At 44.7% G+C, this 21,041-nt stretch overlaps 1 protein-coding gene across 2 annotated transcripts; it reads right to left on the reverse strand.

Annotated features, from left to right (window-relative positions):
* Window positions 1–2,931: 2,931 nt before the first annotated feature.
* Window positions 2,932–16,680, reverse strand: LOC132387137 (zinc finger protein 239-like). 2 transcript variants are annotated; one of them, XM_059959484.1, is made up of 3 exons: window positions 16,645–16,680; window positions 12,264–12,338; window positions 2,932–3,788 (listed from the first exon to the last, which is right to left on the reverse strand). In XM_059959484.1, the coding sequence occupies exon 3, from the start codon at window positions 3,379–3,381 to the stop codon at window positions 2,950–2,952; it is 432 nt and encodes a 143-aa protein (XP_059815467.1). In that variant the 5' UTR covers window positions 3,382–3,788; window positions 12,264–12,338; window positions 16,645–16,680; the 3' UTR covers window positions 2,932–2,949. The 2 variants fall into 2 exon arrangements, with proteins under 2 accessions (XP_059815467.1, XP_059815468.1); XM_059959485.1 differs by lacking the exon at window positions 12,264–12,338 and having other exon boundaries at window positions 16,645–16,667.
* Between the last annotated feature and the right edge of the window lie 4,361 nt (window positions 16,681–21,041).

Raw genomic sequence — 21,041 nt, forward strand, 5'->3', positions numbered from 1 at the left:
GTTGTCGTTCAAATAGCTCTTCCTTTTTGGAATGTATATAGTCTGAGTCTTCCGTATTGCTTCCCGTAATTACAGCTATAGATGCTTTGCCATCATCCCTGCCAGTGTTTTTTCCCTATCAGATTTGGCCAGTTCTTCTCTCATGCCTCTGCAATTGTCCTTATTCCACGGTTATACTAATACATCTCACTTTGGCTTCTGCTTCTCAAATTTCAGGGTGAATTCCATTATATTAAGGTCACTTGTCCCTCAGGGTTCTTTTCCCTTAAGTGCTGTAATTCGGTTCATTGCACCATACCAAATCCAGAAATGCTGATGCCCAGCTGGACACAACCAGGAGGTCGTTCACCAGTGGAGTGACTCAGGTATCTGTTCAGACCCTTACTCTTTGTGATTTTTAGAAATTATCTATATGGTGAAGTGGAGGGATTGGTAGTGTTTGCTGATGACAAAGTTTGGGGGTGTTGTGCATAGCGCAGAGGGCTCTGGGACATTGATAGGATGCAAAACTGGGCTGAGAAGTGGCAGATGGAGTGGTGAAGTGTGAAGGTTCATTTTGGTAGGTCAAACACGATGACAGAATATAGTACTAATGATAAGACTCTTGGCAGTGTGGAGGATCAGAAGGATCATGGGGTCCGAGTCCATGGGAAGCTCAAAGCAGCTGTGCAGGTTGACTTTGTGGTTAAGAAGGCATACAGTGTATTAGCCTTCATCAATCGTGGGATTGAGTTTAGGAGCCGAGAGGTAATGTTGCAGCTATATAGGACCCTGGTCAGACCACACGAGTACTGTGCTCAGTTCTAGTTGCCTCACTACAGGGAGGATGTAGAAACCATAGAAAGTGCCGAGGAGATTTACAAGGATGTTGCCTGGAGTGGGGAGCATGCCTTGTGAAAACAGGTTGAGGGAACTTGGCCTTTTCTCATTGGAGAGACGGAGGATGAGAGGTAACCTAATGGAGGTGTATAAGATGATGAGAGGCATTGATCATGCAGATAATCAGAGGCTTTTTCCCAGGGCATGAAATGGCTGCCACAAGATAGCACAGGTTTAAGATGCTTGGAAGTATGTACAGAGGAGATGTCAGGGGTAATTTTTTTTTTAACACAGTGTGTGCATAGTGCATGCTGGCAACGGTGGTGGAGGTGGATACAATAGGGTCTTTTAGGAGACTCCTGGATAGGTACATGGAGCTTGGAAAAATAGAGGGCTATGGGTAACCCTAGTAATTTCTTGGGTAGGAACATGTTCGGCACAACTTTGTGGATCAAAGGGCTTATATTGTGCTGTAAGTTTTCAATGTTTCTACCTTAACCCTTTAGAAGCAGGAAAAATAACCCATAATGTGGAAATGAGGCATGAATAAGGGGGTTAACTACCAATATCATTCCTCCTCAGCCCAGAGATTTGAAGGATGAGGAAATTGTCAGATAGAACTGCAGTCAACTCGACTTCTTCGGTCTACAGAGAATTCAAGGGGAACATCTTCACCCACGGAGTGGTGACTGTTTGAAACCCATTACCACAGGGAGAGCGAGAGATGAACAACAGGGGAGGATTGAAACAAACTGTCATGGAATAGAATCACTGGCAGGGCACAGCTGGCCTGAGTTGACTCTCTACTGTACACTGTTATAACTTCTCTACTGTACACTAGGTGTGCTATAAATTCACTAAGTACCAGAGACAGAGTTTAAAATTGAACTGATTTATTTTTCCCAGATCCAGAATGTAAACTCTAGTCCCATTAAAGGTGAATATCCAGAAGAAACTCCTCCCAGTCACCCAGTGGCCAGTGTGAAGAACTGGATGTGGTGAGCAGCAGCAATAATTGCAGAGTTCAGCACCGATAGTCACTCTTGAAATTGCATTCAGCAATGGTGACGGACAAATCTCCAGCATGAAGCTTACTGAAACTTTCTCCCCAGTGTGAACCCAGTAGTGTGTCACAAGGTTAGGTTACTGAGTGAATCCCTTCCCACATTCACAGCAGGTGAACGGCCTGTACCCAGCCTGAACTCAATCATGCACATTTGATTGAGAAGGCTGAGAGAAACTCCTCCCAGTGTCTGAGCAGGTGAACAGACTCTACCACTGGTCTGAACTTGCTGGTGTCTCTGTAGTCAAGATGACCATATGAATTCTTTCCCACATTCACAGCAGGTGAACAGTCTCTCCCGTGTGAACTCGCTGATGACTTAGTAGGTGGGATGACCGAGTGAATCTCCTCCCACAGACTGAGCAGGTGAACGACTTCTCCCCAGTGTGAACTCGCTGATGTCTCTGTAGGGTGGATGACTGACTGAATCTCATCCCACAGACAGAACAGTTGAACGGCTTCTCCCCAGTGTGAATTCGCTGGTGTACCAGTAGTTTGGATGACCGAGTGAATCCCTTCCCGCAGTCTGAGCAGGTGAACGGCCTCTCTCCAGTGTGAACTGACTGGTGTACCAGTAGGTCAGATGACTGAGTGAATCCCTTCCCGCAGTGTGAGCAGGTGAATGGCCTCTCCCCAGTGTGAATTCGCTGATGTACCTTCAGTTTAGATGACGAAATGAATGCCTTCCCACAGTCTGAGCAAGAGAACGGCCTCTCTCCAGTGTGAATTCGCTGATGCTCCTTCAGGTTAGATGAGCAATGGAATCCCTTCCCACAGTCTGAGCACGTGAATGGCCGCTCCCCGGTGTGAAATCGCTGGTGTGCCATTAGGATGGATGACCGAGTGAATCCCTTCCCGCAGTCCGAGCAGGTGAACAGCCTGACCCCAGTGTGAACTGACTTGTGTACCAGTAGTTCAGATGACCGAGTGAATCTCTTCCCACACTCTGAGCAGGTGAACGGCCTCTCCCCAGTGTGAACTCGCTGATGTACCTTCAGTTGGGATGAGCAAGTGAATCCCTTCCCGCAGTCTGAGCAGGTGAACGGCCTCTCTCCAGTGTGAACTCGCTAGTGTACCAGTAGGTCCGATGACCAAGTGAATCCCTTCCCACAGTCCGAGCAGGTGAACGGCCTCTCCCCAGTGTGAACTGACCTGTGTGTCAGTAGGTCGGATGACCGAGTGAATCCCTTCCCACAGTCTGAGCAGCAGAACGGCTTCTCCCCAGTGTGAACTCGCTGATGTTCCTTCAGTTTAGATGAGCAAGTGAATCCCTTCCCACAGTCTGAGCAGGTGAACGGCCGCTCCCCGGTGTGAACTTGCCGGTGTGCCATTAGGGTGGATGAACGAGTGAATCTCTTCCCGCAGTCTGAGCAGGTGAACGGCTTCTCTCCAGTGTGAACTCGCTGGTGTTCCTTCAGTTTAGATGAGTATTTGAATCCCTTCCCACAGTCCGAGCAGGTGAATGGCCTCTCCCCAGTGCGAACTCGCTGATGAGCCATTAGATCAGATGACCGAGTGAATCCTTCCCCACAAATTCAGCAGTTGACCAGCCTCTGCCCAGTGTGAACTGACTGGTGTCTCCACAGCTGGGAAGAGTGACTGAATCCCTTCTCACACACAGAACAGGTGAATGGCCTTGCCCAGTGTGAACCCGCTGATGTACCTTCAGTTGAGATGACCGAGTGAATCCCTTCCCACAGTCTGAGAATATGAACGGACTCTCTCTTGTGTAAAATAACGGGTGAGCCAGTCGGTCAGATGAGCAAATGAATCCCTCCACACAGTCTGAGCAGGAAGGAAGGTTGAGTGAATCCCTTGCTCCTCGTCTTAAATATCTGGATAGAGACAGCAAACCTGACGTGATCTGTTTGAGAATCCCGTAGACAAATTCCTTGTCATTTTTAACCTGTAAAAAAATTTACAAAATCCATCAATGGGTGAAGTACAACATTTCAAATGAGATCACCGATTTGTCAAGGTGTGATCTGGCATCACACTGTTACAGTGAAGTTCAACCCAAGTTGGAGAGAGAAGTGATCATCTAACTGGGCACAGTGCTGGTATCTGGAATGAGCAGCAAATTCTCTGATGCTTTTCCTGTCTCTGCAAGAATGGGGCATTTCTGCCATCTCCAATCTGTGACCTGGCTCAGTCTGACTCTCTCCATTGATATTATTCCCTGTTCCCACTGAGCTGCATGGGTGCCCGACCCCACAGTAACTGAAACACTCTCACACAAACATCTGGCAGTGCATTCCACGCACCCACCACACTCTGTGTAAAAAAAATTACCCCTGACAGCCCCGCAGCATCCATTTCCAAGCACCTTAAAACTGCCCCTCATGTTAGCCATTTTAAACCTGGGAAATAGCCTCTGACTATCCATGCAATCAATGCCCCTCATCATCTTTTCATCTGAAATACGCTCTGAACATAAACAAGGGAACCATACATTGCTTTCAGGTTTTGTTCAAAGTATACAAAATTATTTGTGTACAGATAGGGTAAACGTGAGCAGCATTTTCCACTGAGGTTGGGTGTGGCGATGTAAGTGGTGAAGGTAAAAATTTAATGGGAGCGTGTGGAAATAGACTTCACTGAAATGGTTGTGTGAGACTGGAATGAGATGTCAGCACAATCGGTGAATATGAGCTCGTTTTCAGCATTTTAAAAAAGTTTGGATGGGAGCCTGGATGGTAGGGGTATGGAGAGTGATTGTCCCGGTGCAGATAGTTGCATTTGACAGCTTAAATGTTTTTTCAGCATTGACTAGATGGGCCAAGTAGCCTGTTTCCGTACTGAACTTCTCCACATTTCTGTGACAGAGAAGCTGGCCAAACTTGTTTGGAAGGGAAACAGTGGGAGTGGCAACGGAGCAGCAATGGCTGGAGTGTCTGGGAGCAATTTGGGAGCTGAGTGATTGATACATCCCAAAGAAGTGAAAGCATTGGAAAGGCAGGAGGACACAACCATGGCTGAAATGAGAAGCCAAAGCAAGCAAAAAAGCAAAACAGAGGGCAAACGAAAGAGCAAAAACTATTGGGAAGCTTTTAGAAACCAACTGAAGACAAGTAAAGAAAGTCAGATGAGCTCAGTGCGTGGAATCATGATATTTTAGTCATTAATGAGTCTTGGTAGCATCCAACAGTCTGAGGCATTTAGAGGAACAAAATATCCGGGGCCTCAATACCTCTTGAAAACCAAGGTTTCCTGCCCCAGCCACCTTTCAACTTTTATTTTGTAAGGCACGTACAAACTCTACACCCTCAAAGTTACACTTCTGAAGGCCTCCCACTTACCAAGTACTCCTTGGCCAGAAAACAGCAAAATTTGTTCCTCTAATCTGGAAATTTGTTCCTCTAAATCCCTCAGACTGTTGGGTGCAACCAAGTCCCAATAATGGCTACATTATCATAATTCCCTGTCCTCAGCTCATCTGGCTTTCCTACGATGCTTCTTGAATTGTGATAAATGCAGCTCAGCACATTCATACCATGCTTGACCATTTGATTGCTGACTTTTATCTGAGGTCTGAACAATATCTGACTGGTGTCAAGAAAACAACCTTTCCCTGATTGTCACAAAATCAAAGGAGCTGATTGTGGATTACAGAAGGAATGGAGAAAGGCTAGCCCCTATCAATGGATCTGTGGTTGAGAGGGTGAACAGCTTTAAGTACCTGAGTACAAACATCAACAAGGATCTCACATGGTCTGTTCATACCGGCTGTGTTGTGAAAAGAGCACAGGAGCCCCTTTTACACCTCAGATGGTTGAAGAAGTTTGTTATGGGCCCCAAATCCTAAGTGCTTTCTACAGGGAGACAATTGAGAGCATCCTGACTGACTGCATCACTGCCTGATATGTGAACTGTACTTCCTTCAATCTCAGGAACCTGCAGAGAGTGATGCAGACAGCCCAGTGCATCTGTAGATGTGAACTTCCCATGAGTCAGGGCATTTACAGTGACAGGTGTTTAAAAGGGGCCCAAAGGATATTGGGGACCCAATTCATCACAACCACAAACTGTTCCTGCATAATGTGCATCGTGATTATTATGTACTGAGGTATTCATTTTAACAGCTAGCACATCACTGTCAATAAGAACTTTGATCTCCTCTGGGTTTGTTATGAATGTACCACAGCTCTGAGGGGCCGAAGGGGCGGGAGCAGCCCCTTCCTTCCGGAGAATCGCAAGATTGCTATTAATTAGGGTCTCGGACCCAGGAAGTGAGAGACAATGCAACGGTTTTGGCCATTGTTCTTAGAGGCACCTGTGTGACATGCATGTCCCTGCTACGTGACAGCTACCATGGATATGGACACCCTCGGGCAATGTGGGGGTGGGGATTGCATCACCCTACTTTGATGGACATCTACAACTCTGCAAGTCAAGATAAAAGGGGACTGCAGGAGGCAGTACCCCAGCGACGCACCAGAAGGACACCCTCGCTCAAGGCTCCCGTAATAGCTGGAAGTCACTCAACGCCATGTGCGCTCCTAACTCCTTTGCCTGGGGAGCGGGTGGCTGATAATACCGAGAAGGACTTCGAACTAACAACGGGGAAACCACGTTCCCCTGATTTTACGGAGTGACTTCATAAAGACCCGGGCAAGTTTTTTTTCGTTTTCCACCGATCCCTCTAAAACAAGTGAAACCCCGAAAGGCTAAAGTCTGCAGACTTCTGAGTGACTTTTATATTTGCAACAGTCAATATATTATCCCCTAGACAATAGTCTAGATTACTTTTTAATGATGATTATTACTACACCCGCGCTTTAGATTGAGTATTGACGACGTGCATTATCTGAATGTTTGTATTAACCTTACTTTTGTGCCGCTTTATAAATAAAAACGTTTGAAAATAGTGACATCAGACTTCAACGGACCTCTCTATCTTTGCTGGTAAGTTATCCAGTAACGGGATACGTAACAGGTTCGACTGAGTTCATCTGCTCTCTCACACTCTATAGCAGGCCTGTAATGGGTAATGAAGCGTTTTCTCACCAAAGCTCTTGCATATTGTCCATAAGTAGATTGTTTGCTAAATTACGGTTTAAAAAGTCGGAGTTCCAAATATCACTCCACTTCTTCCCTCTTGTAAATTCTCCAGCAACTTTTGTATCACCACAATACACACAGGGAACACCAGTTTCTAAAATGGACATAAATATTTCCCGTGAACCCTCCTGAGGAATTAAGGATATATATATATTAAAAAAATTTGAACCTATGTAACCTCTGGCTAAAAGAATATTAGGGACTGAATAGGAATTTTTGAACTGAAGTAAACTCTGTGTTTAGTGGTTTGCTAAGACAGGCTCATTACCAGTTCTCTGTGGCATGCAGAGAGACTCACTGAGAGCTGATAATATTATGCATTGTATCCACATTAGCTGATAACATTATACTTTCCTGCCTGTAACTCCTGTTAGGATTGGTATCACAATTCTGCCAAATTTACCTGGCACGTCTGCCTCCTGCCCACTTAGTAAAATTTGGACAGGTACATGGATGAGAGGGGTTTGGAGGGATATGGCCCAGGTGCAGGTCAGTGCGACTAAAATGGTTTGGCACAGCCAAGAAGGCCTGTTTCTGTGCTGTAATGTTCTACGGTTCTGAAGGCAATTGCCCACCCAAATGCTGCCCAGTCCACCAGCTGGAGGAGGGACAGTCCTCAGTGATTCCTGTGTTTGCACCCTGGAAGCCTCAAGAAATGATAATGATCATGAAGCAGGTCCCAGGTAGAAAAGAAAAACCAGCAGTCTGTCCACAGTACTATCCAAATGTTTAATGTGACTCTGCAAGATTTATTCGGACTCTGATGGGTGACTCTCTCAGCTGATGAGGGGCAGAAATGGAAGGCAGAATTGTGATACCAATCCTAACAGGAGTTACAGGCAGGAAACATAATGAGAATGAACAGACAGACCGGATTATTCAAGCCTTGGAAAGGGCTCTCCAGCAACCTGTAAACATCACTGAAGTTCTTGAATGCAAACCTTAGCCTGGGGAATCGGGAATAGACTATTGGGAGTGATTTGTGGCCTGCTACGGCACTTTCACAGGAGACCGAGTCTTTAATGATGGGAATCTGTTCCCCAGTTTAACACCTTACTGCTCCAATGCTTACCAACTGAGATAGCCAACATGATTAAAACAAATAATATGGATTGGCCTGACAATGATCGAAATCGAATGCGACGAGCGTTGACATATTATTGGGACCTGACATTGTGTGCTGTATCTGGGGATAAGAAATGGGAACAAACACCTACCAAGGGACAGGTGGGGACAACAACCTGTTTAGAAATTGACAATCAAGGATGCTTCCTACCGTGAGTACCACCCCTCAGGAAGAGCCCAATGTAATATTGCAAGTTGCTGGAATTCCTGTTCCATTTACGATTGATATGGGGGCAACCACAACCTCTCTCAATCAGGAAATAGTGTCAGAAAAGGGATTTCAGCTATCAGATGCGACAATCACTCTGTTTGGGTTTGAATGAATGGAATGTACGTATTCACGTACCCAGCCACTGCAGGTGGAATTCCCGGGGAACCAGTGTGAGGTTTCAGTTACAGTCACCACCAGTCAGGGGTGTAGTTTTGCAGGGAGAGACTTGCTCTGTCCATTGGAGGTTGAGATTCTATGCATGGACAAGGGTATCACCCTGGGACTATCGAACAGCTTCCCCAGTTTCTGAACTCCCAGTGGTGGGCACTTAATCTGGACTCCACTGTGTTTGAACCCCTTCTGCCCCCGGCCGGCTCTCATGTGACTCTGTGCTGTGACCCTCCGGGGTGCTCAACTGAGCAAAGCCAGTGTTATGCTCCGCTCGAGGGACAGAATTCCCCAGTCACGGTGATTGGAGAGGTTAAAGGAAATGAGGGCAGTGCATTTCTGGCCGAAGTTCCAGATTTCCTTTGGTGACACACAGGACTGGTTGTTCCCCACGCCACCTTTAGGGTTTGCCCTGGGTTCAAACCAAAGACCCTAGGGTTCCTTGCCTACATTTTGATGTAACAAGCCTCCAGTAACGAGGGAGACTGGCAAAACTTGGTCGCGGGACAACTCCAATACTGGAAGGAGACTGAGGTGAAGATGGGACATCTGGTAAGTCACTCTATTAATACTGACCAAACCCTAGACATTGTACCCCGTCTCTGGGCAACCTCAGGCCATGAAGTTGGCCGCACCAACTGGCCCCCTGTCTGGATCACGGTGATAGATTCTCCCATCCATACCTCAATACGCCCTCAAGCCTGAGGCAACGTTTTATGTGGATGGAAGCTCTTTTGTGGATCCAGCAGGAAAACAATATTTTGAATATGCGATAGTGACGGACAGTGAAATAACTGAGCAGGCTTCTTTTGAAGCAGCTGCCCCCACCCAGAAGGCTGAGCTGTTTGCTCGGACTCCTCCCTGTATCCTAGCAACAGACTAAAGTGTGAATGTTCACACAGACTCCCGTTATGCATTTGGAATTGTACATGACTACGGGAACATGGGGATTCCTGAATGCCTCTGGCCACCCCATTAGTAATGCCACCTTTGTAAACAACTTACTCACCGCTCTACAGCTACCTCGAGTTTTGACTATTATTAAATGTGCGGCCCACACCCGCCAGTCAGACCGGGTCACTAAAGGCAATCCTTTAGCAGATTAGACAGCGAGAAGTGCTGCACAATCCTCGATAGTTGTAGTCTCCTCGGGTTCCCATCAAGCAATCCTCCGTGACTCAAGCAGAACGGGTTTGCCAGACATGTGGGAGGTACGTATTTTTCAGGGGGACGCCACTGAGGAGGAGTGCAAGCTGTGGTCCCAGATGGGGTGCCAGAAAGACCCCGAACTAGGATTTTGGATCACGCCAGTGGGACAGGTTTGTGTTCCTGCACAGTTCTTACCAATATTGGTTGATTATATACAGAATTGTACACACCTGGGAAAGGAGGGAATGGTTGGTAACCTGTAACCAGCACACCGGGTATGACTCCCCTGACAGGTGGACCTTTTTCCTGTCTACAAGTTGATTTTATTGAATTGCCTAGAGTACATTGCTATAGATACTGCTTAGTTATTATACATGTGTTTAGTAGATGGATTGAAGCTATTCCAACTCCCAATAATACTGTTATGACTATTGTGAAGGTATTATTACAGGAAATAATTCCCAGGTATGGCCTGCCAGAGATGCTGAGCTCTGCCAAGGGCCCACACTTTGTGGTGAAAGTGAACAAAGAGGTATGTAACAAACTAGCTATCAGGCAATAATTCTACCGTACACCACCCACGGGTTGCTGCCATAGTGGAAAGAGCCAATGGCACTCTGAAGATTAAATTGCCAAAGTAACGGTGGAGACTGACCTCACTTGGTTGAAGGACGTACCGTTAGCCCTATTCCACATGAAGGTTACCCCACGGGGGAAAACAGGGTCATCACCAGCTGAAGTGATGTATGGACGGTCCATAAGGACACCCTGGGGACCACCTTGTGTCCATTGCTCCCAGAAATTCTACCAGCAAAATTCAAAATTCATACCCTTGGGGAAGAGATGGGAAATAACCAAAATTCTCCAACCATTACATATACATGTACGACAGGCTTACAAGGAAGAGAATTTTCACTCCTCTGCACAGAGGAGTGATTATCCCACCACAGAACCGGGGAATATTGTCCTGATCAAGAACTGGGATTGTGGTAAACTCAGATCTCGGTGGAGAGGAGCATATCAGGTGTTACTGACCACTCCCACGGCTGCAAAACTGAATGGGCAATCTCGTTGGATACATCAAACAGACTACAAACATGTTACTGAAGGAACTGAGTAGAAGGACTCTCTCAAACTAAAGGAAAATGTATTTTCTGATAGTGGTGTTCATGCTTGTGTCTTTGACAGGGCTCACCCCAGCATCCGGGGGCCCTCATGTTAACACCTTTATGTGTCTCTGTCACACCGATGCCAAACAGGTAGAACTAGGGGCCTGCTGGGTTTGTGCTGAAATTCCACAGCATGGTAAAACTATGATTCCAATGTCAGTAATCCTGCTCAACCAGAGTGAGGTACTCTCAGCCTGTGCTTTCTCAAACAACACCCGGGAAAGTGAGGTGAGGAAATGTGGAATTATAAGAGATGACTGTGGCTGTCAGTGTTCTGAGGGATGGTATCTCAGGCTCCCACCAAACACAACTTCCTAGACTGGGAAACATGCATCCTGACCATACTTGCAGGTGCCCAGCAGCGGAGAGGAACAACTGAGCGATTTTGGATGATCACTTTACTCTCCTATGCGGTAGCCAGGAATCCACCAAAGACAATTAATTTGGCTATAGCACGAGGAGCTGGCCACAATACTGCAGGGGCCCTGACAGAAACACAGGCCCAAGTAACAGAAATATCCACTGAAATGATTGTAATCCTTGATGAACCTACTAACATTACTCCCTCTCTGAGCACACTGCCAAGGAGATTGACAGCATGAAGAAAGTAGGGCAGGATTTAAACGGGTTCACCGAAGGTTCGAAATGGTGGCCTTTGAAGGCCAGTTTGTTAATATGTGGGGCATGATATTGCATTATGGCCTAATAGTTGTGCATATCATTGTTATAATTAATGTTGAACGCTGTTTTTACTCACTGATAAGTCAATGCTGTACTCAGTTGCTTTCTCTGTAAAAAAAAACTACTGCTTTGTTGATCATGTAATGATTAAAAGGAGGGAGTGATAAAGTATGCAAAAGGGTTAACACTTGGTTAAACAACAGCAGCCTGTTTTTCTGAAATAAACTGCTGATGAGCACCAGATGCATTAAGCCAAGCTGAGCCATATTTCTTCCTGAGAGAAGCTAGCTCGGGTTCCAGGAAGCTCATCTCATTGTGGACTCACCTGTAGAGATAGGACAGCTTCAGTCTGTTCTGTGTGTGTAAGCCATTATGACTATTTTGTAATTTGTCTTTAGGGGCTGTTATGTAGTAAATAACTTTGACTCCAGCCTGTCTTATGTGGTGGGTATCTGAACAGATATATCTGTGGTGTAAGGGGAATGGTTAGTCAGTTAGTGGATTGGGCGGGAACAGTCATAGACTCTTCCTGTTTGAGCGACTAACTGAGTAAGGCCAGGGTACTTGGAATTAAGAGTTAGTGCTTATACGGTCTCTGAGTGACTTTATCCGGATTTGACTTTGGCAGAATGGGATAGCTTTTAAAGGGCTGGGCTGCTGGAAGCACATTACCAGACCTGGAGTGATTCCAACTGGGTCTGACAGAGGCATAACTGGTACTTCTGGGCACATTCAGTCTCACTCCAACTATTCCCTACCTTCCTTTGTAGAGGTATGTAATGTCTAAAGGACCAGTGTTTGAGTAAACGAGACTCACCAAACTTTCTCCTGACTGAATCCCTGGAATCTCTGAGTCAGATGGGTTCTCTCCAATAAATCTCTCACCGCAGGTCTAACTTTAACATGAAAGATAATGAAGCACATTAACAATAAAAAGGAGAACCAGACATATCTGCTTAATGTTACTAAGAACAAAACTCACTGAAACTTAAATGTTGAAGGCAGATATAATGATCTCAGTGAACAATCTATTATTGTCCCTCACACATCACAAAACGATATGGGATAAGAAGGAGCCATCATTCAGTCATGGTAAGACATAAGACACAGGAACAGAATTAGGTGATTTAATCCATCTGGTCTGCCCCACCACTCAACCATGGCTGATTTTTATTCCAACACCATATTCCTGCCTTCCTCCTGTAATCCCGAAGTTACTCAGCAATCATGAGTATATTAATCTCTGTCATAAATATACCCAAATGGAAGCCTCAACCAACCTCTGCAGCAGCAAATTCCACAGATCAGACATTTTTTGGCCAACTTTTTTTTCCTCATCTCAGTTTTAAAGGGAAGCATCTTTATTCTGAGACTGTGCTGTCAGATCATAGACTCTCCGTCTAATGGAAACATCCTCTCCATGTCCACTGTATCCCGGCTTTTCAGCATTCGGTAGGTTTACTTAACCATACATCTCCCCCACCACCCCCACCGTCCCTCTGAACTCCATTGAGCACAGGTCCGGAACCACCAAATGCTCCTCATACATAAAGCCAATCTTTCCTGTGATTATTCTTGTAAATCTTGTCAGCAACAACTGTACTGAACACAAACAGGTACCAGGATAATTTACAGAGAAAAGTTGAGCTTTCTTTACTGCACTACTACCACAGAATGAACCATTTCCATTTCCAGGTTAAAACAGGTCGATTTCAGGAAATATAAACCATTCCAGGATGTATATAATAAACAGAAACTGGAATTACCAGAAACACTCAGCACGTACGGAACTACTGTGTTGAGAGGAACAAACTTTACAATTCAGGTTAATATATTTCATCAGAACGGCTTCAAACAATTTCAGTTTTTAGTGCAGATCTCCAGCAACTTGAGATTCTGCTTGATTTCTGCCAAGTGACAGACAGGTGACAGTGGGTGTGGGGGGGGGGGGTGGGTGAATACCAAACACAGTTCAACACCAAACTCGTCTATTTCTACTGTTGTAAACACTGAACTGCCCATTTACTCATAGTCTCTCCCTGTGAGTGATGGAATGGGAATTCATCCTCTCCTCAGATTAGCAGTCATTGCTTCCAAAGGAACGCCAGAAACAAACTGCTGATCCCAGACCAGAAATACTCACTCAACACCTCATAAGCCCAAGCAGCTCGATCCCCAGGTCCATTTTACCTGGATCAAGAACTGAATAGTTAAGTCAGTAGAAGATGAACTGATCTCCAAAAGTCAAAGTTGAAATTGAAACACCCTATTCAACATTTTAAGCAAGATGAGTGTATTATTTTTGTTTTGTGTAATTTTAGAGAGAAAAAAAAATAAAGGAACAGCATGCAAAAGTTTGGGGACCATAAGAGATTTAAGCTCTCAGATAACTTTTACCAAGGTCTCAGACCTTTATGAGATTGTTTGTGCTATGGTCTATTCATAATCTTTGTCAGGAAAGTCCAGGTGATGCAAATTTCAAAGCTTTATAAATACCCTGACTCCTCATACCTTCTCCCAGCAATCAGCAGCCATGGGCTCCTCTGAGGAACTGCCTAGCACTCTGAAAATTAAAAGAATTGATGGCCACAAAGCAGGAGGAGGCTATAAGAAGATAGCAAAGCATTTTCATGTTGCCGCTTCCTCAGTTCGTAACATAATTGAGAAATGGGAGTTGACAGGAATGGTGGAAGACAAGTCCAAGAACTCTTTACCAACAAACTGCTCATAGGATTGCTAGAAAGGCAAATCTAAACCCCCACTTGACTGCAAAAGACCTTAACGAAGATTAAGGTCTGGAGTGGTAGTGCACTGTTCTACTGCGCAGCAACACCAGCACAAATATGGCCTTCATGGAAGAGTCATCAGAAGAAAACCTTTCCTCCATTTTCACCACAAAATTCAGCATCGTAAGTTTGCAAAGGAACATCTAAACAAGCGTGATGCATTTTGGAAACAAGTCCTGTGGACTGAAGTTAAAATAGATATTTTTGGCTCAATGAGCAAAGGTATGTTTGGAGAAAAAAGGGTGCAGAATTTCATGAAAAGAACACCTCTTCAACTGTTAAGCTTGGGGATGGATCAATCATGCTTTGGGCTTGTGTTGCAGCCAGTAGCACAGGAAACATTTCACTGGTAGAGGAAAGAATTAATTCAAATAAATACTACAAATTCTGGAAATAAACCACACCATCTGTAAAAAAAAAGCTAAAGGTGAAAACAGGATGGCTTCGACAATAGGTTAATGATCCTAAACACACCTCAAAATTCACAATGGACTACCTCAATAGGTGCAAGCTGAAGGTTTTGCCATGGCTCTCACATTCCCCCAACCTAAACATCATTGAAGATCTATGGATAGACCTCAGAAGAGCAGTGCATGCAAGACAGCTCAAGAATCTCACAGAACTGGAAGCTTTTTGCAAGGAAGAATGTGCAACAATCCCAAAAAAAGAATTGAAAGATTCTTAGCTGGCTACAGAAAGCATTTACAAGCTGTGATACTTGCCAAAGGGTTGTTACTAAGTACTGACCATGCAAGGTGACCAAACTTTTGCTTCAGACCCTTTTCTTTTTTTGTTATTTTGAAATTGTAAAAGTTGGAAAAGAAAAAGTAATCGAGCTTAAAATATTAAAAAAAATGTGTCATCTTTAACTTTATGCCTTTTGGAACTCAGGTCATCTTTTATTCACTATATTGCTATTCACAGCAACAGAAAATTTGACCAGGGATGACCAAACTTTTGCATGTCACTGTATGTGATTTTCCTGCTAAATGATACTTTTAAAAGTCAGATTTCCAGCCATCTATATTGTTGAATTGGAAAGAAATTGATCCTCCCACTGTATTTAATTGGTTCTCTCAAACTATGTTATGTTTAAATTTAGAAAAAATTAGAAGTGGTACTTTTGAGACTTCTATTAAATTTGAAAAGTTATGGAGACCATTTATTCAACATTTTCATATGATGTAATATGACCCTTTGCCAAGTACATTTGATTTCCCAGCTTTTAGCTTATGGATTTTGAGAAGACCGGAAGTGACGGCATTGATGAATACTTATTTTTGTGAGATATTATAAACAGCCCACTTTTTTTTTCCTTCTCTTTTGTTTGTTTTTTTTTCTTTTATATTACTTATTAGCTATAGTTATTAGATTAGATTAGTTAGTTCTGCATTATATAAATTTTTTTTTGTTTTTTTTCTTTCTTTTTTCTGTTTTTTTTATATTATACATTATGAAATATTTAGATTTACTATGTCCATACATATATCTTATGGCTTATGTCTTGGTAAACTCATTTATATTGTAACTATTATGTATGGTTTTTTTCATATGTAATGGAATGTGTATGTTGGTAATTTCATTATCAATATATCATCTGTATTTTGTCCATATTATTAATATTAATAAAAAGATTTAGAAAGAAAGAAAGAAAAGTCAGATTTCCAAATATCACTCCCCACTTGCAAATTATCCAGCAACATTTATGTCGCCACAATACACACAGGTAACACCAGTTTCTGTATCGTACATAAATATTTCCCCTGAACCCTCAACCCTCACCCCCCACCCCCCCCCCCAGGTGGCTGACAGGGGTGAACTCGGTGATGGCAATGCCAAAGAATATGAAGGGAAGTGCAGCAGTCTGTCTCACTGGAGTCTGGCACATTTGTGATGTGAAAGCTACTTGTTGCCCAGGGCAAAGGTGCTTGATATCAGTACGTACCCAGACAGAATGGGTCAAAGCATGTCCTCACAGGTAGAAAACGCCAGAACAAGAGCAGGCAGAACAAGCAACACACACAAAATGCTGGAGGAACTCAGCAGGCCAGGCAGCATCGATAGAAAAGAGTACTAATGCTGAGTTCCTCCGGCATTTTGTGTGTTGCCTGGATTGCCGGCAGCTGCGGTTGGAGGTAGAACGAAGGTGATTGTCTCAACAGCTGATAGAAAGATTTTGTTCCCTTTCTACGAGTTCCTGATCCCTGCATTTAGTTTTCTGGAGCTCAGCTCTGTCTGTGAGATCTATTTGCTCCCATTCCCCGATCAGCCGGAAGCTCCCGGGGCCCGAGAACGGATCGTGGGGCTGAGAGAGAGGTGAAAGACCTGTCCTGTGCCGAGTTTGCGGGCCACGGTGTTCAGTGTTCACAGAAATTGTCACTCAATTAAAGCCCACCCAGCACCCGCTCTTACCTCTGCCGGTCCTCCCGACATTTTGTGTACTGCGCGCATGCGGAGTTATCCAAGACAGCGGCAAGCTTGACGCCTGCGCATTTGATCGGTACTTCAAGCGACAGCGAAATTTTGAACGCGGGGCTTTATGAATACGCACGTTACCATTAAAGGTTTATGCAAGCACCGGTTTCATGCCCATACCTCAGTTTGTTTTGTGTGTAGAAAAATCAGCAGTTTTTTTTTTACCAAGAAAGCGGCTCAAATAAACGATACACTCAATATCAACAGGCATTTCGTTTATTTATTGCCAAAGTCCAATCGTCTTACAAATGCAGATATGAAACAGAAGAGATTCTGCAGTTGCTGGAAAACAGCGACGCACACACACACAGTGCTGAAGGAGCTCTGCAGTTCAGGCAGCAACTAAGCAGACGAGTACACAGTCCAGACATGCTGAAGGGGCTCGGCCTAAATGCTGTTCATTTATTCCTCTCCACATTTGCTGCCTGATCTGCTGATTACCTGCAATGTTTTGTAGACATTAACCATTTTGTTTTTCAATTGACCAGTTTCCAAATGTTACTCATCTTTCATGCTGATCTGGTTCCATTTCCTCCTCCTCCTTGTAACCTCCAGACCCCATCTCTTTCCGGAGACCGAGAGCCCTGATTGGTGCTGGCAACTCTTTGGATTCTGACTTTGCTTCACCGAAGATTCACTCGCTAGTCTGCTGTCAGGCTTTAGAGGCGCATTGCAACAACCCAGCTGTCTGTCACAGTCCTTTGAAATTAGTGATTTGTGAGTGTGGTAGAGACAGGGGATTTGATACAGAACTGATTTATCTTTCACGGATCCACAGTAATAAACATCAGTCTAGTTTAAGGTTAACATCAACAGAACAGACTCCTCCAATGCCCAGTGACCAGGGTTCAGTCCTGGATGCGATGAGCAGCCACAAGAACTGCAGAATCTGACAGTAGCAGTCCCTTATGAACCTGCAGCGGCCTTCAGTCACATTGGTGGTTAAACTTTTAACACGGAGCTGATTTGAACTTCCACCCTGACGTTAAGTCGCTGGTGCTGCAGCAGCTGGGATGATTGAGTAAAACTCTTTGCTCACTCCAGACAGAAATGTGGCCTCCATTTATTGCAAAGTCACCGGAGCATCACAAGGTGAGTTAACTGAATGAGTCTCTTCACACATATGGAGCAGGTGAACGGCCGCTTCCAAGTGCGAAGCTTTTGGTGCATCTGGGATGGCCGACTGAATCCTTCCAAAATGAGAGCCAGGGTATGACGTCACACTGCTGTCAACGTCAAGGCATTGTATCCAATCAGATCGCAGACATGGACACGTGTTCGGTCTCTGCTGGCAGCGAATGGGGCGCTGTCTTCTCCAGCATCTCGGCCTCTACATTCAAGGATCAATGGCATTCAAACGCTGGTGAACTGACAGATACAGCGGAGATATCGTTCGGTTGTGTTTGTGGTTCCCACACAGAGATCTTTAGACATATCTACACTGTTAAAAGTTTACAGACCACGTCAGTGGGTGAAGGAGAAAATTTCAACTCAGGTAATTTTAATCTCCATGGTGCCTTCAGAAAAAAGCACTGTCGCAGCTCAAAATAATTTGGAGGAACAAGATTTCATCTTCTAACTGGCTACAGTTCCGGCATCAGGCACAACATCGAACTCTCTGCTTCCCTCTCTGTATCAAAATGGATCACTCCTTCCCTTCATCAGTCTGTGACTTTGCTCGGGTTGTCTATCTCCTTCGCATTCTGGGCATGCGCCACACACCCACTAAGGCCACATTTTATTTACACGGACGCGTCTAGAGGCTTTCTGATTATCGTGTCCCTCATGGCATCTGTCGGTGGTAAACTCAGATTCAGCAATGCTATTGATCCTCAGGAGTAGGTGATGAGGCTTTTTCGTTGGAGATCGATAAACTGCCGGTAGTGTGCATCTGGATGAGTGGTTCATTTTCAGACTGGAAGGAGGATGCGTTTGGAGTTCCCGAGAGATCAGTCCCTGACCACAGATGGTCACAGTTTAATGTCCTGGTGGAGGCAGCGAGATGTGAGATGTCCCAGACTGCCGGTGACGCAGAAAGAGTGGAGTTGGGGAAGGGGAGGCTATACACATGCAATTTCGTAGTTTTGCAATCAGTACATACTGCACAGTGGGGCTGCAGTGACGGGATCCATTGCTGGGATCAGTGCACAGTCACTGTGGGCGATGAGGATTTTGTGAATAAAGCACCATTCTCCAATTTAGAATCTCAAGCCACGGATCAAGCCTATGGTTTGTATATTCAAGTTGTATGTATGGCATTGTGATAACCTGATACTTTAGCCCTCCACGAGCACTCTATCCTGTCCTTTCAATATCCGACTTCATCCGTAAATTTGACCACAGGGCCATCAATACTGTTATCCGATCCATTGACTTAGAACATAAAAAGAAACGTTGCTAACCAGACCCCTGTGGACCTCTGGGGTAATCTCAGAATTGGTGCCTGTGCCCCTGCTAGCGATGAAAGAATATCATTGTCAGGCGTATTAATGTGTGGCTGAGAGACTTGTCTAGGGGGCAGGGCTTCAAATTCCTGGATCACTGGGGCCTCTTCCGGGGGAGGTACAACCAGTACGAAAAGGACGGGTTACACCTGAACCCAAAGGGGTCCAATATCCTCGCGGGCACAGATGAAAAGGAAAAGAGGAATTATGGGAGGAAGCTGGCAACTAATATCAAAGAAGATAATAAAAGCTTATAGTTAAGAATATAAAGGATAAATTAGAGACAAGTGTAGGTATAGAACCAATGCAAAATAATGCTGGGGATATTGGAATGAGAGATGCAGAGAGGGCAGTGGAACTGAATGAGTGGAAGACGTCTGCAGTATATCGGACATTCAAGAGTGTCACGGAAGTGAAGTTTGTGCAGTGAAAATTATGACTGAGAAGGTGCTCAGGAAGCTCAATGGTCTGAGGTTGGATAAATCTCATGGACCTTATGGAATGCATCTTTGTATTCTGAAGGGAGTAGCCGGAGAGATTGCAGAGGCATTAACGATGATCTTTCAAGAATTGTTAGATTTGTGGCATTGTACCAGGTGACTGGAAAATTGGAAATGTTACCCCGCTATTTAAGAAGGGTGGGCGGCAGCAGAAAGGAAACTATAGACGTGTTAGCCTGACATCAGTGGTTTGGGAAGTTGTTGGAATCGATTGTTAGGGATGAGATTACGGAGTACCTGAGACACATAACAAGAGATGCCAAAGCCAGCATGGATTCCTGAAAGGAAAATCCTGCCTGAGAAACCCACTGTGAATCTTTGAGGAAATTATCAGCAGCGTACACAAAGGAGATGCAGTAGATATAGTGTACTTGGATCTTCAGAAGGCCCTTGACAAGGTGCCGCACATGAGGCTGCTTAGCAGGATAATAGGCCATGGAATTACAGGGAAGTTACTAGCATGGGTGGAGCATTGGCTGGTCAGCAGAAAGCAGAGTGGGAATAAAGGGGTTCTATTCTGGCTGGCTGCCGGTTCTGAGTTCCACAGGGGTCGGTGTCCGGACCGCTGCTTTTTACGATGTATGTCAATGATAAGGACAATGGTATTAATGGATTTGTGGCTATGTTTGCCGATGAAGCAAAGATAGGTGCAGGAGCGGGTAGTGTTAAGGAAACAGAGACCCGACAGAGAGACTTAGATAGTTTATGGGAATGGGCAAAGAGGTGGCAAATGAAATACCAAGTTGGAAAGTGTATGATAATGCACTTCGGTGGAAGAAATAAACGGGCAGACTATTATTTAGATGGGGAGAGAATTCAAAATACAGAGTTGCAAGTAGTCTTGGAAGTCCTTGTGCAGGATACCCGAAATGTTAACTTCCAGGTTGAGTCGGTGGTGAAGAAGGCAAATGTAATGTTGGCTTTCATTTTTAGAGGTACAGAATACAAGAGCAGGGACACGATGGTGAGGCTGTCGGGGGACCACACTTTGAGTATTGTGTGCAGTGTGGGCTTATTTTAGAAAGGATATACTGATGTAGGAGAGGTTTCAGAGAATATTCATGAGAATGATTCCAGGAATGAAAGGTTTACCGTATGAGGAACGTCCAGCAGCTCTTGGGCTGGATTCCCTGGAGTTCATAGAAACATTCAGAATTGAAGGACGTCTGTTTAGAACTGAGGTGAGGAGAAATTACTTCAGTCAGAGGGCATGAAAGGCTATGGTGTGAAACCAGGGGAGTGGGGATGACAAGAAGAATCGGATCAGCCCATGATTTACTGGTGGATCAAAATCAATGGGTTGAATGACCTATCTCTGTTCCTGTATCTGATGGTCTTATAGATTTACTCGTCCGTGTTTCTCCAACCATTTCAAATTTTCACAAAGTAT

This window comes from Hypanus sabinus, unplaced genomic scaffold (assembly GCF_030144855.1).
Source record: "Hypanus sabinus isolate sHypSab1 unplaced genomic scaffold, sHypSab1.hap1 scaffold_1550, whole genome shotgun sequence".
NCBI classification, from domain to species: domain Eukaryota; kingdom Metazoa; phylum Chordata; class Chondrichthyes; order Myliobatiformes; family Dasyatidae; genus Hypanus; species Hypanus sabinus.

Excerpts from the sequence above, each read along its gene's own strand:
- LOC132387137 (XM_059959484.1), bottom strand. The coding sequence starts at position 3,381 with ATGGCTCATCAGCGAGTTCGCACTGGGGAGAGGCCATTCACCTGCTCG.